Genomic DNA, 18141 nt, shown 5'->3' with positions numbered 1-18141 from the left:
GCGTTGCGTTGGGCTCCGTCAGCTGATCACCATCTGGTGTCGAGGGGGATCTGGTGGCAGGGCAGGCTGCTAAACAGGCATGGGAACCCAAGCCAGTGCTGACGGTGAAGTAGGAATATTGAGCAGGAGAGCACATTCAAGAGCTCTTTAATGCACACCTCAGGGGAAGCGCAGTGGATCCCACTATCTCCTGCCCACTATCTCACTCTCCTGGGAAAGTGAGATAGTGGGCAGGAGACTCGGTCCGTTTGTTCATCCAAGCTGAACGGGCTGCTCTCCAGGTTTCGGCTGCAGACGTAGCTTCCAGGAGGTGTGGCCTCCATGTCTTTGGTGCCTGTTGCTGTGGCAACCATAGGACTCTCTGTGGACACCAGCAGTAACGCTAGCAGTCAAGGAAGGAGACTTTTAAAGAGCTCGTTGTCTCTGCTGATTCCTGAGACAGCAGAAGGGTTCTGGGTGGTCAGAAGGACGGCAGCTTCTGGAAAGACAGAAGCAGAAACTCAGACAAGAGAATATTTAGTTTGCTTATAAACATGTGTTTTTTTTTTTACCATTTCAGTTTATACACATCAATCATTCAACAATTTAAATATGAATTCCCATCCCTGATTTATTTTTTTCTGTGATGTCGGAAACGTTTATGATTTTGTGTCTCCAGGACATGAGGAATTTGAGATTTGCCCTGAAGCAGGAGGGCCACAGCAGGAGAGGCATCTTTGAGACGCTCTTCAGATTTGCCTTCCCTCTTTCACACGGTTTGGTAAGTCTTAACCTGTTAATTAGACTCACAGAAACATGATACGTGATGTTAACGAGGCTCTTCAGAACAAAAGCTGATGAGTGTCTCGACTTATTTATTTTTTAAACTCAGTGAAGAATTAAAGGAAGTAATGAATCTGTGCCACAGGGCATATCTGTAGAGGTCACTGGGCGCCAGCAGGATGCGCTCCAGATCAGGGGTGTCCAACTCCAGTCCTCCAAGGCTGGTGTCCTGAAACTTTTGGATGTTTCCCTAAAACCAGCTGACCTGAATGGAATGATTGAATTTCCCTCACCCATGTTCTCCAGAGTCATGGTGATTATGCAGTTCAGGTGTGTCGACGTAGAGACACGTCTAAAAGTTGCAGGACTGGATTTGAACCCAGGACCTTCTTGCTGCAACAGTCATAACTTCGCACCATTGCACATCTATGTTAATCGTGTCCAGATTAGGGCGGGGCAAAATATCGAGACTTTACAAAAATCAAGATGGGACTATATTGCTTATATGGAGATGGTCCATGTTGTGTTATTATTATACTTTTATGTATTCCAGTAGGTTATTTTTCAGCTGTTTCTCATATTTATTTACAGCTTTTTGTTAAAAAATGTGCCTGTGAGACATTTGGGATAAAACTATGATCCACAGGTGGCTTTTTATAATGACAATGAAAAGAACAACATATCGAGGTTAATATCCTATATCAGCATTCAGCCTCAAAATATCGAGATATTATTTTTGGTCCATATCGCCCAGTCCTAGTCTAATTTTGTTTTATGTTTCAATGCAATAACATCTTAACAAGCCCCACTGGGTATGCAATTAAACATTTAACTTTAAAGGTGATATGAATAGCCCTTAGTTTTTTATATCCTGAATAAGATGAGGACATAAGGCTTCAGCTACTGTGGCAAAATGTTTGTGCTTTCTCACAACGTATCATGGCCCAGAATAAGTCCCCCCGTAGTATAGCGGGCTGATGTTGCATTCCATTTCCAGTCGGAACTCGGAAATCCCGGCTTCCGATGGGGAAAAATCCACTGCTACAGCCGCTATGGTCGGACCTTCCCATCGGAAAGTCAGATAAATGTCTAAGGCCGATTGTCGAAGCCAGTCTGGCAGCTCCTGGCATCAACAGTAAGCTGTGATAAAACATGTTGAAAGAGAGCGTCTAAAATCAATGTTACATGTAGCGGCTGCAGCTCTTAGCCGAACAGTATAACAGTGGTGTTTGCATGTGGGAAGTACAGCGTTAAATGACGTTTAGAAGAGTTACCATGAACAAAACAACAGCTTTCCTGGCCGTCGCCATATTGGAATCCTGACATTTTTGTTTTATTGTTTTTGTGGAATCCCAACTTCTGCCGTGTGAACTGGAACGCTGTTTCCTCGGGTGTACCCCCTTCCTAGCTCCTAATTTTGATTTCCGAGGCAAAAGGAATGCAGCATACGTCTGCGTCTGTGATACAGGAGACCCAGGTTCGAACCCCGATTGCGTCAGGAACGTCGATTGTTCCTGACGCAATAGACCCACATGATGACCCAAAATAAGCTCAACTCATGGTTCTGTAAAAAATGTGATGCTGCTTATTTAAATATAGTGTTTTAATTCCCCCCCCCCCCAAATCAATGTAGTTATGTAAAAGCTCTCCACCATTCCCTCTGGTTAGCTAGCACAGGGTTAGACATTAAATGGATAGCTTTGGTCACTGGTTGGCTGGTGGGAGGGGTGGTGGGGGGGGGGGGGTTAATTGATCAGAACAGAAGTTGCATTGATCTTACAGCTTGTGTTGCATATTTAGATGTTGACTAAAATTGAGTGTCTGTCTCTTTTTTGCAGCCTCTGTTTGCTTACTCGAATCAGGAGAAATATGCTGAGAATGGCTGGAACATCTACAAAGCTATGGAGGAGTTCAGACGTCAGGTAAATATAACACTCAGGTTATAGTCCATTTTCTTTATCTTTAGCACATTTACCACAGTTATGTGAAATATCAAGATATATGTGGGGTAATGAAAAATTGCATGTTTTTCAAGCTGGAACCTGAGTTTGAACTTGTGTCAAATCTAAAGTGGACTGTGTCCAAAGCACAGTATGGTAGCGAGTCTTTTATAATTTACTGTCTCTCCTGCAGGGCTTACCAAACAACAAGTGGCGTATTACGTTCATCAATAGGAGTTATGAGCTGTGTGACACATACCCGACTGTCCTCGCTGTCCCCTTTAAATGTAAAGAGGATGACCTTAAAAGAGTGGCTGCCTTCCGGTCAAGAGGGCGCATACCGGTAAGAGCAAGAGTCCAAGAAAAAAGGGCTCATTTCCTGCAAGTACCATAGATTACCTGTCAAGGAAGCATATGCATTAATTGAAAATAGTTTTTGTTCAACCAGCTTTGTTTTCTTTCCTTCTTGCTTTTTTTTTCTTTTTTTTTAGAAAATCTAATTGGGGTTGCCAATTAATACCTCTGTTAGCTTGTGCAGTAATCTTGCAAGCTATGACATGACACCCAGTGTACTATTTTCGGTGCTGAGGAGCAGCTGATCTACACCAAACTCCTTCCTTACACCTTTTCAGCTCATCTCTAATGCCGTCCCAGCCTCTGCTCTGCACAGGAAGCTTGATTTATCTGATCATATATTCCATCTCCTTCTTAGAGGTCACAACATATGTCAGTGTCAGATATTATATATATATATATATATACCAAAGCCTGTCAACATAAATTCATGTGCTCATTTCCTCCACTGTTTAGGTGGTGAATCAGCCAATCAGCTCTCTCTTTTCCACCATCTTCACTGCCTCAGACTCTAAAAGTCCTCCTGAGAACATTTTGTCCCTTTAGGAGTTCTCTTAAGGCCCAGGCTGCTTTGTGAATGACTTATTTTACCAAGATAAAATTGTAAGATTTTTCACTAAGAGCTACTTTTGGTCAGAGGATCCTTTGTGAACATGCAGGACAGCAGCATGCTAAGTACTCGTTTTGTCCTCTAATCTTAAAGTAATCTGAACCTCGTACTGACCCATGCTGACAACCAACTGTCTCTTTTGCAACTTATGAGAAAGGATATCCTCTTGCCCAACCCAAACCACAATGGCTGTAGCTTCTGACAAGCAGATAAACCAAATTTGGTCTCTTTGTTACAGAAGTCTTGCATTGTTAATCATTTTTTTACTGTCTCCAACAAGCCTTGGCATGAGTTGGGCTGCTGTAGTTGTGGCGTTTGTTGCTGTGTACAGTTCCCACAGTGCTCGTTTCTTCTCAGACCGTAAAGTCTCTGTTTTTGATCTAGGTTCTCTCATGGATCCACCGGGAAAACCAAGCAGTGATTGTCCGCTGCAGTCAGCCCCTTGTTGGAATGTCTGGTAAAAGAAATAAAGATGATGAACGATACCTGGACCTGATCAGAGAGGCAAATGACACCACAAAAAAACTCACCATTTACGACGCTCGGCCCAACGTCAACGCAGTCGCCAACAAGGTCAGAGGAAAAAGGAAGTACTCTGAAAAATGCTTCCCAGGATGGCATCCCGCCTCTGCAGTGGCGGTCATACAGTTCTGTGTTACTGTGTGCACCACTTTACAGCTTCCTGGGAAAGAAAAGTCTTTGTTTTTCATTAATGTTAGCAGATATTTGTTACTATACATGTCATTTAGTGAGAAGGCCAACAGGGTGTTAGATGAAACTGCAGTACTGTTGGCCTACAACCGGTGAGAAGGAGAGGACTTTAGGAGGAGCAGCACAGCGGCAGCTTAGGATGGTAGTGTATGGGATGGAGGGGGAAACCAAGAAGAGGAAGAAAATGAGGGTCAGATTGTGGAAACTGAATCAGTGTTGTAGAAAATTCAGGGAGGAATTGAGGGAAGTTCTTAGGGGTCATGAATTGCTGCCATCAGACCAAGAAAGGACTAAACTAAGGTGGTGAGAGAAACTCTTGTAGCTGTGAAATTGTAACTTCAGCCCATAGGAGAGAAGACAGAAAATAAACGGGATAATCAGAGAGATAAAGAATCTAGACAGGACTGTGGTGAGGCTAGTAACATGGCGAAGGGTCATGATGAGCTGTAATATAGGTTAGAGAGTGGAAAGGATCGGAGCCGATTAGCTAGACAGAGGGCCAGGGCTGGATGAGATGTAGAGCAGCTCAGGTTGCTAAAAGACGGGTGTGTGTGTGTGTGTGTGTTATTGAATGAACAGACTGTTGAGAGTGTGGAGGGAGTAGCTGACGAATTGGGAAGAGGAAACAGAGAGTTGGACAGATGGGAGCAGAGATGAGTGAGAGGAAAGTTAGGGTAGCTTACCTGAGTGGGAGGGAGATGTCTGGGAGACTGTGCGGTCGTGTTGTTGACCAGCTTGTTTAACAGATTCCTGGAGAGTGAGAAGATGACGGATGATTGGAGGAGCCTGCTGGTACCAAAAGGGGGATAAAACCAATGAGCCACACAATGACAATCTGGGAAAGAGAGGTTAAAGTGAGGCTGAAGCGAGATGTTTGGATCAGTGAGCAGCAGTCTGGTTTCATGGCTAGAAAGTGCTCCACAGATGCAGTTTTTGCTCTTAGAGATCTTGTAGAGAAGTTCAGAGGTCAGAAAGTCGCCAGAATGGACAGAATGAGAAACGAGCAGATCAGAGGAACTGCTCAGGTCGGACATACAGTTAGAGAGACGAGGTTGAGAGGGTTGGGGTAAGTTCTGAAAAGAGATGGCGGCTGTAAGAGGTGGTTGGACATGGAGCTGCTGGTAAGGAGGAAAAGAGGAAGACCCCAGAGAGATGTCATGGACATAGTGCAGGAGGTCAGTGAGGTGGCTGGTGTCACAGTTGGAGATCAGCTCTGGAACAAGCTGCTGTGGTAAGGTTTGGCTGTCTGACAGCTGGGGGATTGATGTAGTCATAAAAGGAGGCGTGTATGACCAGCTGGCCAAGAGATTTCATGCAAAAACACACAGGACCACAATGGTGCAACATTTACTGCAGCAGTCCTCATTGAGACACATTGAACGGGGCTGAATTATGCTGAGCCGGAGAAGATAGCTGGAGTCGTGGAGGGGTCGGGGTTTAGTGGGCAGACGTGTCTGATGTGGGTTAACAGTCCATTAGTGTGTACAGTTGCTGCTTGTTGGTTTTAAGACCCTCAAGTGTGCCACTAAGCCTCCTCTGTGGCCTCAGTGAGAGAGACAGTGCTATTTACATGCAGCTCTGACATAATTAGCCAGTAAAAAGTTGAACTTAACCTTTTATCATATAATCAACCAATAGCAGTTGCTTCCAACTTACCACTAGCAAAACTGGAAATGAGTTAAAATGCGTTTTAAGTACTTTCACAGATTCTTTTTAGTTTATTTTTTTTTCTCGGGTGGTCTAACATTGCATTAGTTCTGTAATGAATGCTGTGGGTGTTCAGTCCTTTAAACCCGGGAGTGGTGCAGTGCAGTGTTGTGTTGCTTGTCCTGCCTGCCGTTGTACATTTAGGTCCTCGTTGTCTTTGCCATTTCAGGCCACTGGAGGGGGCTATGAGGGCGATGAATACCTAAATGCAGAGCTAGTCTTTCTGGACATTCAGAATATTCATGTCATGAGGGAGTCGCTAAAGAAACTGAAAGACATCGTCTACCCCCATGTGGAGGAATCCCACTGGCTGTCCAGTCTGGAGTCCACACACTGGTTAGAACACATTAAGGTGAGAGAAAGATCTCATTTTAATGGTCTGGTTCTGAAGGACACTACCTTAACTGTGGAAGCTTTGTATGTGTGTAGCTGGTGTTGTCGGGAGCCATCCAAGTGGCTGACAAGGTTTGCAGTGGGAATTCGGTGCTGGTCCATTGTAGTGATGGCTGGGACCGGACTGCACAGCTTACCTCACTGGCCATGCTGATGCTGGACAGCCACTATCGCACTCTAAGGGGGTTCCAGGTCTGTAACCCCTCAGCAAACACAGCAAGCTGCTGGATTCATCCTGATTTTAAACAGACTGGCAAACGGTTAACGTTCTTTCGTCTTTTCTTTTTTGTTTTTCCTTTGCAGGTCCTGATTGAAAAGGAATGGATCAGCTTCGGTCACAAATTTGCATCGGTAAGATTTCTGATATGTGTGTTTTCAGATTCTGTTGCTTGGTGTTCGTCATACTTTCTTTAAGATATGTCAAAGCAATTTTTACATGAATGAACTGAATGTTGCAACTGATTGCAGAGAGGACAGATTAATAATCGAGTTCAGCTTAACATTAATCGTTTGGGTTTCTGTGTGTCCAGAGGATAGGTCACGGTGACAAAAACCACGCGGACCAGGACAGGTCACCGATATTTGTTCAGTTCATTGACTGTGTATGGCAGATGACCAGACAGGTTTGTTGAAATGATCTCATCATAAAAATGAATGTATCAATTTTTTTTTTTACACTCTAAATGTATTTTCATTGCTTTTAATGAACAGTTTATATCTGATGCTAACCTGTTTGATGACGACAGTCCACTAGGTGTCATTATTACGTATTCCTCCTTTAACGGGTGTCTGCTTTAAAGTAACAGGTGGTCAATTTAGCCACACTCTGTTGCTTGTTCTCTAGAAATATGTAGAGAGCTTCTTGAGTAGCAGATTTACAATCCTGCTCAGAAAACAGCCATATATGTATAGACACAACATTTTATTTATTACAGAAGAGTATTTTGTTATAAACAGGGAGTGAGGCGAACACCTGCCACGACCTGTTGAGCCGGGGCTGGTTTGCTTATGGGATGGTTGTAAAGCTTAACAGGCATCAGGTCTGTTGGCATGTCAGGAATGTGACCTGATTCTGTCCCCTCAGTTTCCTACAGCCTTTGAGTTCAATGAGCACCTCCTGCTCACCATCCTGGATCATCTCTACAGCTGTCGCTTTGGGACTTTCCTCTACAACTGTGAGAGTGCACGAGACCACCATGTGAGTGCCCCTCCTCCCCTACTGAGTCCTTGTGAGAGCAACAAATAGAAAAGTGAAAGACAAAATGTTATTACCATTGCCACTAACATTGATAGCAGGCTTCACTCACTCCTGTAAACTCCTTGTTCCACAAGGAAATGTCAAGTTTCCCGGTTTACTGAAGAGCTGTCTTTAAGCGGAGCTTCCCTCTCTGTCTCTGACCCAGGAGCTGAGAACCAAGACTGTGTCTCTGTGGTCTCTGGTCAACAGCAAGATGGATATTTATTTGAACCCCTTCTACACCCCCGAGTCTGGGCAGGTTCTCTACCCCGTGGCAAGCATGCGCCACCTAGAGTTGTGGGTAACCTACTACATCCGCTGGAACCCACGCATAAGGCACCAGGTAGGACACCCAGTGTGCGTGTTTGAAATGTGCCCTGATGATTTCTAGGGTTTTTGTTATGATGTTTCCCAGCCAAAGCATACTCTAGTGACATAGTAACGGTTTACAACACAGACATGGCCGCCTGTCATCAGTGACTGAGGTGAGTGTGGGCTGATCTGATCACGGCTTGTTTTGCGCTCTGTAGAGCAACAAATATTTGGACATTGTCTAAAAGTTCCAGCCAGTGTCTTGAGCTCCTCCAGCCCACTGCTGAGAAACATGGCTGCAAGACGAGCAGCAGCGTTCTGACCGAGCTAGAAGGCGTCAAAGAGAGGCCTGACAAAAAGGGAACTATAAGTAGGCAACATTTTCTTGAAATTAGTATTTTTCCTTTATTTGGGCAAGTAAAGATGTCTATTTGCCAATGGAATAAGATTTTTTTTCCCCTTAAAATGGGAACAATTAATCGCCAGTTTATTTCAAGTGTAGTATATGTAATTATCTTATTTTAAGCATAGACAATACTCATTCCATTGACAAATCCTCTGCTTAAATAAAGTAAAAATACAAATTTCAAGAAAATGTTACCTGCTTTAGAGCTCTGTTTGCAGCTCTATCTATCTATCTATCTATCTATCTATCTATCTATCTATCTATCTATCTATCTATCTATCTATCTATCTATCTATCTATCTATCTATCTATCTATCTATCTATCTATCTATCTATCTATCTATCTATCTATCTATCTATCTATCTATCTATCTATCTATCTATCTATCTATCTATCTATCTATCTATCTAAATGAATGAATGAATGAATGAATGAATGAACTATAATAGCTAAAAAAATATATATATATTTTGTCACAGGCCCATAATCTGTGACAGCACCCCCGCTTGTGGGGTACCTAAAAGCTTCTTAGTGCCGGTAAGGGACATTGTGGGGTTCTTAAGCTAAACTAGCCACAGGAGGAAGTATACAGGCTGCTTTTCCTGCCTGACTACGCTATTCAGACAGCATCCTGGCCACCGCTGATGTACTTCTGCTTTGGCTAGAGATTCCTTAACCTATAAGGCTATTTGGATGGAGCCGGAGGGTCCTGAGGAGCAGGGTTCAAGACCTCTGGTGTAGAGGGTTAGTCTGGCAGCTCATGGAAAAATGAGCTGACTTTTGTTAGAGTAACTCTGAGGCGATTTATTCCAGTTTTTCTACACTTGATGCTAAATGTCACGTTATTCATTATAAAACAGCAGAGGCAGCCAGCTGGGAGTGTCAGTAATACATGTGTGTGTGTTTGTGTGTGTCCAGCAACAGAGTCCAGTGGAGCAGCGCTACAAGGAGCTTTTGGCCCTGAGAGAAGAATACTTGAAGAAACTGGAGCAGCTCCAGTTGTCCGACACGTCTTCGTCCTGTCAGCTGGCTAACAGCAGCACCCCCAACACCACCTCATCCACAGCCTCCACACCCTCACAGCAGTACACACACCTACACACTCCGCTCTAAGGGACGTTGTTGACAGACGGAAAGCAGAACCTCGTTTCAATTGCACTGTTCATGTCCTCTTTATCTGTGTTCCTGTCTGACTTTGGTTCTAAATCACACACACACTCACACACTCCGCACACAGGGGCTCAGTTTGGTTTTAGAAGCCCACCTTTGAGTAACAAAGAATGTTAATTCTTTCCGTCTTACCTGGACGTTTTGAAACGGCCGTTCTCCACACGGTGACGTCACACAGCAAAGCTTTGACGGCTATCAAGGCTTGCAGTCTAAGGGCTCAACAGGACAGGACACACACAGCCTCTGCACGTCTGGTTTTCTATAGTTTATGGTTTATCCTTAACCATCCTTTATTTTAACTTAATTTAGTTCATCACAAGCTTTTAACTACATCATTATGAATAATGTATTAACTGATGGAGACTTAAGATTATTTCTGTAAACTGACAAGAGAACAGACATTTTAGGGAAGCAGGCGTGTCCTCAGGCCGGTTACTTAGCAAGAAAAGTCAAATTGTTGTGAGGTTAGGAAAGCTCGGCTCATTTTCCCCTGAGCTCGGGTCTTGGTGTTTTGAGGTCTGCGATAATCCGGAGATGCTGCTCCAGCGGTTCGTCTGCGGGTAGGTCCTTGTAAATGCTGCACGCAGAGCAGGCCTGAACAGCAGGAGGTGCACTTTAGCAAATTCTGCATCATCACCAGGGTTGGACAGGAAGTGCATCCTACACACACATAACTGCACTGCTTTTATTTTTCTACAAGCTTATTAAGGATTTCCTGAGGTTAGTGTGCTATTTTGGAGTAAAAGGACTTTCAGGGGTTTTGTTCAGTTCTACGGCCGTTTCTCATCCCGGCGGCTTCCCTCCCGGCCACTGAACACAAAATTCAAGATGACAGCAGTGTGGAAGAAGCACGTTGGGACTTCAAATGAAAGGGAACTGGTTACATGTGCTTCGTGGGTATTTTTACCAGAACAGGGATGCTAGAGCTTCCACGCAGTAAGCAAAACGTATCGATGGGAGATTTTTATGGACAGTTGGAAAAGTTTCAGCCTCCAACAGCGTCACAGATGATAATCTTGTTCAAGGGCCACAGGTTTGGTCTGAAAGGCTCTTCCCTAGCTGAGCTCTGCACTGAGAGCAGAACAGAATAGGAAGAGCCCTTTTGTGAGGGAATTCAGAATCAGCTCCAGCCTAACATTTAGATAAGAGATGAGTAAGAACTCTGTGAAGGCAACTGTTACAGTTTATTTTCAGATTGATACGGACATGTGGCGCTGGCCCCTGACCCTGGATGATCTCTTAGTTTTCTTTGAACACACTCAGGATGAAGAAGCCAGCCCCGGCTCTTCGTCATGTTAGCTCAGGTGTGGGAGAAGGAAACAAATTTTTTCCACCATCTCTGAAAACCTTCATGAAATATGTACATTTATGCTACTCAAATAACCCCCCTCCCCTTTTTTTAACTGGAAATAATTGTACATGATAATTAATTTATTTTAATACTTCCCATTTTATTACCCTAATATTGTTGGAGTGGCTTCTGGTTGTGTGATGTTTGTTAGTCAGGTTTGTATGTCAGGAAAACGCAGAGCAATAACGCACTCACCCCTTTTCCTCTGTGGAAGTCCAGCTACAGGATGTGCTGATGACACTGAATCTAGAAAGTATTCCCAGCGTCTCGGTTTTTCTACCTTTTGTTTTTATGTTTTGGCCTTATTCCAAATTGATTCTGTAATTGTTTTTCTCTCAACGTTCTCCATACGATACCCCATAATGATAAAAAAATGGTGCCCATCTCCAGCTGCATAAAACTGACCTGTCCATAAGTGTTGACAGGCTTTGGTATGAGAGTTAACTGTCCACTGTCACCACTTGCTCGTTAAGGAGGAGGCATTGCTGCAAGTCAGTGACTCTAGGTAATCCACTGGGTTTCCTTAGATGGGAAACCCATTTCAATAAGAAACTGATGGTTTTAAACCTGGGATCCAACCAGAACGTATTGGCTTTGAATTGGCCTGTATTATTGGAGTGAATGTGAATTGTAGAACTTTATTGCAAAGCGCCTTGAGACATTTGTGAATTGACATTATATACAGATAGACTGAATAGAACTGATTCCATTCAAAGGTCTGCCAACAAAGTTTATTTTTCTAAAAAAAAAAATTGCTAAAGTGCTATTGTTGTTTGTAGATTATTGAGCAAAAAATGAATTGAATTATGTCTTCAGTATGACTGTAATGTAACCAAACAGTAAAGACTTTCCTCAAGCTCTGCACTTACCCCAGTGGGCTTTGACTATACAGTGACATGCAGAAAAGCAGCTTTGTCCACAGCTTTCTGGGTTGAAGTTATTGTCTTGACGAGCAGAGTCAAAACGGACATGTATCCTGACACGCTCTGTGTCAGGAGTTGCTGCCAGGACTTTTCTACAATTCCTAAACACCCTGGTTGTTTCCAACCTGAACATCCTGAGCTTGATTTGGGAAGCTGCAGCCAAGTAGGATTAGCCTACCAGTAAAGACAAGTCTGAGTTCTCTGTTTGCTGTTAACACCTACAGCCAAGGAACCAGAAGTCATTCTAAATAAATCAAGTTCTGGAAGTGGGGCTTCTGAAAATGTAACCATTCATTTCAAACCAAAAGTAATGTGTTTTTCTGCTCTCTGTCACGTTGGGTGCCGGCGAGCCAAATGTCTTTGTTTCATTTGACTCTTTGCAAAGTGCTCTTGTTCTCACTAATATTGGCTCCACAGTTTCTTGACAAACAGTGATCCATGTGTTCAGGGCGAAGAGACGTATTTTAGTATTAAACACCTTCCTTAGGTGTCGGCCAATCATTTGGCTGCTCTTAATGAGCTGAGGAACACGTCTCACACACACACACACACACACACACACACACACACACACACCCGTCCTTTCAGAATTAGCACCAGTCACTTCTGCAGTAAGCAGAACCTGACAAGCAGTGTTACCAAAACTGTTGTGAATGTATTTTACTCTAATTACATACAAACAACAAATCTGGAATTAATTGACTTTTGAATCTAGTTATCAAACTTAAATGTTAGATCATAAAACCTGAAGTTCATGAGACATCATAAAACGGATGAGTCGATAACTGATTAGGTTGACCTCTGGATGAAGAATAACTGAGGCTGGCAGAGGGCTTGGGCTGGAGCAGTCTGGATGGGCATTATCTTGAAAAGGGAAAAAAAAGCATGTACTGTTGAAACAATATATTTAGAGGGAATTACAGTTTGCAGTCCTGTTCCTAAATCTCCGAGAGAAAAAAAAGAAAGAAACCTGAGCAGAAGAATGTTCACCAAAAGTAGACGGTTGGATGCAGTTGCCAGGGAACCGATAAAAGACTGCAGGTTCTATCAAGGGTTCACCTTGAGTAACAAGTTCCCTCAATCTGGTTCCCCTAACAGGTTGAGTTAGAAATCTGGTGAGAGGACAGTAATGAAAACATCAACAGTCTATTGTTTGCCCCCAGGGTAAAGCTGCCACACAATTCTGTTTCTTCCACTTCCTGTGGTGTGAAGGCAACTATATTCCAAATATTTGATCTACCTTGAAATACAAAGAGGTATGATGAGTCTAGTAGGTTAGAACTGCCTTTGACTCTAAAAGATCCCCCCTCTAAAAGATCCCCCCCCCCCCAGATCACGGCATCAGCCACTTAGCAGATTGCCATAGGGAATCTTTCTAAAATGTGCCTTGTTCCCTCTGAGTTTGTCCAACACCTCAGACAGATGCTGGCTGCTTTACACCTGAAGGCATCCAGGGGCCAAGAAGCAGGTTTTCTTTTTATGTATTACATTTCTTTTTCATTACAATGTACAAAGACGAAAACTTTAACAGATATTATGTTAGACCATGTTGTCCAATCATGAATAATACTCTTTGGTTTTAACGGTGAAGCACTAACGATAAAAAGAATGATGTTAGAGAAGTGAAGTTAGTTTCAAAAATGTCCACTATAGTGACCGTCTTAAGTTTTATTTTGAACCCCTCAGCAGCTGTGTAAAAATGAAGAGATTTACAGTTTTGTAAACAGGTCAAACAAAAAGTGCCTTTTATTAGTGCTTCTTTATTTAAATGACCCCCCCCCAAGTTTCCACACATGTTCACTTTCTGACTCCACCTACCAATCAACTAATGAGTTGGTCCACCGGTGCCTTTTTGTCTTTCTCACACACACACACTTACACACGCACACACACACACGTGCAGCAGCTGGCTGACTACCATTACCAGCGCAGAGTGCTATCTACCTCCTCACCTTTCTAACGGGAGTTTTACCAGAAATGCCCCCTTCTGGCCAGGCTGACATCAGTTTGTGGAGTAAAGCTGAGCTCTGGATCAGGGGATTTAGATTTCGTCCAGAGTCGGCGAGTTAAAAAAAGGCTTAATATGAACATAAAATGAGTTTGGTGAGCCTGCTGGAAGGTTTAGAAGGTACAACATCCATTTATTTAGGGGGAGAAAAAAAATCTATTTTTTGGAACAAAAATTTTCTCGTTTATTTTGCACTATAATGCAATTAGCTCAATCAAAACCTGTTTTACTGTCTAAAACCTATCTCTTTGTATTTTACCTTTGTGTACTACTATATTTGGGTTCAGAGGAAACTAAAGAAAGCAGTGTTGATTTAGACACCGCGGGTCTAAATTGAACTTTGCTCCAACTGTTGGGCTTTGTGACCGAGGGAACCAGAAAGTGTTCCCTAACATTTTCCTGTTATTACTCTGCATGGGTTGGTTATCTTTGAGATGGCTCCGACAATATGTCTTTATTGAGCTCAGTGGGGCAGCTGTGGTGTCGTGGGTATCATTTCAGGTTGTGAAAAATACAAACGGAAAATGTGGGATTTTTTGGGCATCAAAAAAAAAAAAAAAAAAGTTCAGTTTGCTTAGATTGCTAATATTTTTCAGGATATATTCTCTTTTGGGATTTTCTGATTTATGTCTTCTGTGTAAATATTTGTTATTAAATTAAAAATGCTCTGACAAAGTTTACATTTTCTCTTTTGAATCAACACTGAATGGAGTTGCCGTGTTTGGGACATACGCACCATTTTCTTTGACCTCAGTCTAAACCAGGGATCACCAACATGGTGCTCGCATGTTGCCACGCACGCACTAGGTAGCCCCCACGGACCATAGGTGGTGCCCTCAAGCCTGTTCAAAAAAATAGCACAGCCCTCCAGTGAGCTGCATTTAACATGCTATTTTATTCAGTTCTTCCTTTTTAATCATAGTTGTATTTACATTGACTTAAAAACATGTTTATATTAGAGGGGGAAGATAAATTTCGTTCTGTACGCACTCTGTGCATACAAAATGACAATAAAGTTTGTCTAAGTCATATTTCATAAAGTTAAGTACAGGTAGCCCCTCCTACCACACAGTACCAATGAAAAAGGTTGGTGATCCCTGGTCTAAACTTTAAAGTCACTGACATTTCAGGTCCACCATGCGGTATCAAAGCACTTTTCTCTGATTTTAGGAGTACGGAATAGTAAGACGAATCAATGGGATCTAAAGTGTGATTAGTCAGTTATGGTTTGTACTTTTTAGCACTTGTTGCATTTCTCGGGCTTGGCGTGACTGAAGTCTGCAATTCAAAGACACTGCCAGACTGTGGGTGTATTTTCTGCTGGTGCTGCCCCATCAGGCCCAGGGATTCCTCTTCAGGCGACGCACGAAACTCATCATGATTGTGACAGTGACTCAGGATAAAGCTGGTTTACAGTTTTAAATGAGCTCTCATCTCTTTCTGCCATTAAAAGGTGGTCAGATCGAGAGCCAAAATGAGGATGGATTGTTATGGATTCAAAGCAAATTTGGTCAACTCACCAAGAAACACATTTAATTTTTTACTTCAACAATAATTTTTAAATGAATGTTTCATCTTTAGCTTTAGCCGTATTGAGACAGGATCAGTTTTCAGGGGTCTGCAATCTGCAGTTCCAGAGGCTCACTTAATATTTTAAATGATTACATTTTGCTCAGTTTTTCCTGGTTTAATTCTTTTGTTCTGTGCCCCCATGAAAAATAAAAACAACCCTGGCCCCACCCTGGTAAATTTAGTCTAGAACCGCCATTGCTCTCGGCCTCTTTACTGACTCCTGATTTGATTCAAGCATAGAAGCAGAGAGGTCCATGGCCGAGGCGGAAGATAAAACATTTGAATGACAGGATAGCTGTGGGTGGGATGTCTGTGGAGCAGTGGGCAGGAGAGAAGGATGCTGAACTTGTTTCTGAACTGCACCTACTGATGTGTTCAGTTCACTGGCTCTGTCCACACTTTCATTCATCTGACTCTACTTCTGTTTGGAGCCTGTTACTTTCTTCAATGAATAAATATTTTTAGTGCCTTTAATTGTGAGATATCTGTGTCACGTGGTTGGCTCTAAACCACACATACATGATCCGATTATCTGCAAAATGGATCTGAGTGATCTTTGTTGGCCTACAAACAGGTCAGTTGGAATACGTTGGAATTTGAATCAATCAGGAATGCTGGAGATAGGCATCAGCACCCCTCGTGACCCCACAAGGGACAAAGCATGATGAGGGGGTTGGATGAATCAATCAGATCCACGGCAAATTTTGTGTGGGCGACTGTTACAGACATTGAACGATCATGTCCCACTGATTATTATGAACATGGAGCTCCACAGTGACATCAGGTGCAGCCTGGCCCGACTGGCCCCAAATGCAGAGGCGCCACAGGACTTGACCAACCTAGAAATACCCGGAAGAGGGAAACGCCTCCGGGGGGTGGCTTTAGCCCCCGTCCCACCCAACCCACACACCTGCTTGCAACATTGACACTTTAAAGAAATATGCAATAAATTAAAAAAAAAATACATAATTATAAATAAAACAAACAAAGAAAAACTACAAAATAATGTTTCCACAACTGTATATGAATGTCTTGGATATTGTTGGGGAGTAATCTACCTGGATAAATATCTGGATCACACATGTAATAATAAAAGATGGCGGCGCTCCTCTCCTCTGCTATCTGCTTTGAAGCTCTGTCTGCAGGCTTCGGCCCCTCAGTTGACTCTCAGACTGCATCAGCGGTGAGAGCGTCGGCCGAACTCCAGCTCCTCTAGAGCGGCCACTGACTTAGAGTTAGAGTTAGAGACTTAGACTTAGACAACTTTATTTGTCATTTTGTATGCACAGAGTGCGTACAGAATAAAATTTTGTTGCATACAGCTTGTAAAACTGCAGAAGAATTGAATTTACAGTATGAGGTGCAGCAGTGATTTAAAAGTAAATTTAAATGTAGACAATGCAAGAGAAGTCACAGTGTACAGGTGAGTATTTTTAAAACCATTTGTATGTGCAGAAATTGATTGTGCAAGGGCATTTGTGCGAGAATGCAGCTTGTAATTTACCGTAGATTTAAAATACAGTATAAGGTGCAGCACTGATTTAAAAGTAAAACAATTGAAGTGTAAACAATGCAGGAGAAAGTCACAGTGTACAGGTGAATATTTTTTAAAAAACATTTGTATTTACAGAATTTAAAACTAAGAGTTCGGCAGCATTTGTACTGCTAGATGGAGATGCAATGATGCGAAATGTGCAATATACAAATATTGTGCAGAGTTTATGGGTTATATTTCAGCAGTTCAGCAGCAGTTCAACAGTCTGATGGCAGCAGGGAAAAAGCTTTTGCAGAACCTGGTGGACCTGCAGCGGATGCTGCGGAACCTCTTCCCAGAGGGCAGCAGGGAGAACAGTCCATGGTGGGGGTGTGAGGGGTCTCTGATGATGTTACGGGCTCGAGACACACAGCGCTGCGATGAAATGTCTTTAATGGACGGAAGAGGAGCCCCGATGATCCCTTCTGCTGTCCTCACCTCTCTCCTCACGTTCTTCCAGCCAGAGGCACTGCAGCCTCCACACCACACAGAGACAGCTGGTCAGAATGCTCTCTATGGTGCTTCTGTAGAAGGTCGTGAGGATGGGCGTGGGCAGGTGGGCTCTCCTCATCCTCCTCAGGAAGTATAATCGATTCTATGGCCTCTTCACCAGTGACATGGTGATTACAGACCAGGTGAGGTTGTCCGTGATGTGCACCCCCAGGAACTTGGTGCTGCTGACCACCTGCACAGCTGAGCTGTTGATGAGCAGTGGAGCGTGGCGAGGCCAGTTCTTCCTGAAGTCGACGATGATCTCCTTCGTCTTCTTCATGTTCAGGATCAGGCTGTTGTCTCTGCACCAGCCCACCAGCTGCTCCACCTCCTCTCTGTAGTCCTGGTTTGTAAAGCTGTTTTTAATCACGGAATTAAAATGAACACCTTTATTAGATCTTTTGCCTCAGCCATGGCGGGAGAAAGGAAAACATGCTCATAAAAAAGACTGGAGTGATATTATTTTTATTGGTTTTATTTCGGGCCAGCTGCAGGGACAAGCAGACAACCACTGCCTTCCTGCAATGATGGACACTTCAGAGACGAACCTGAACAGCTTTCAGTGTGAAATGAGACAAAGCCAATCTTCTCCCCAGGGTGGAAAGTTTGATTTCATGATGAAAAGTATGGGCCTCAAAGCATGACATGACTGAAACAT

The 18141-nt window shown here is 43.2% G+C and overlaps 1 protein-coding gene across 1 annotated transcript in view; it reads left to right on the top strand.

The window, feature by feature from the left end:
- Positions 1-11814, top strand: part of mtm1 (myotubularin 1) — a gene marked incomplete in the record, with an annotated part of 28986 nt that extends 17172 nt beyond the window's left edge. The window contains 11 exon segments of the mRNA XM_036146194.1: positions 659-760; positions 2601-2684; positions 2896-3045; positions 4051-4239; positions 6254-6436; positions 6514-6669; positions 6781-6828; positions 7008-7100; positions 7562-7675; positions 7881-8057; positions 9352-11814. Of these exon segments, the coding sequence (XP_036002087.1) occupies positions 659-760; positions 2601-2684; positions 2896-3045; positions 4051-4239; positions 6254-6436; positions 6514-6669; positions 6781-6828; positions 7008-7100; positions 7562-7675; positions 7881-8057; positions 9352-9546 (1491 nt within the window).
- Between the last annotated feature and the right edge of the window lie 6327 nt (positions 11815-18141).

This window comes from Fundulus heteroclitus, chromosome 14 (assembly GCF_011125445.2).
Source record: "Fundulus heteroclitus isolate FHET01 chromosome 14, MU-UCD_Fhet_4.1, whole genome shotgun sequence".
Lineage (NCBI taxonomy): Eukaryota > Metazoa > Chordata > Actinopteri > Cyprinodontiformes > Fundulidae > Fundulus > Fundulus heteroclitus.
The sequence above is the reverse complement of the archived record's forward strand: the minus strand, read 5'-3'. Positions and strand labels throughout refer to the sequence as shown.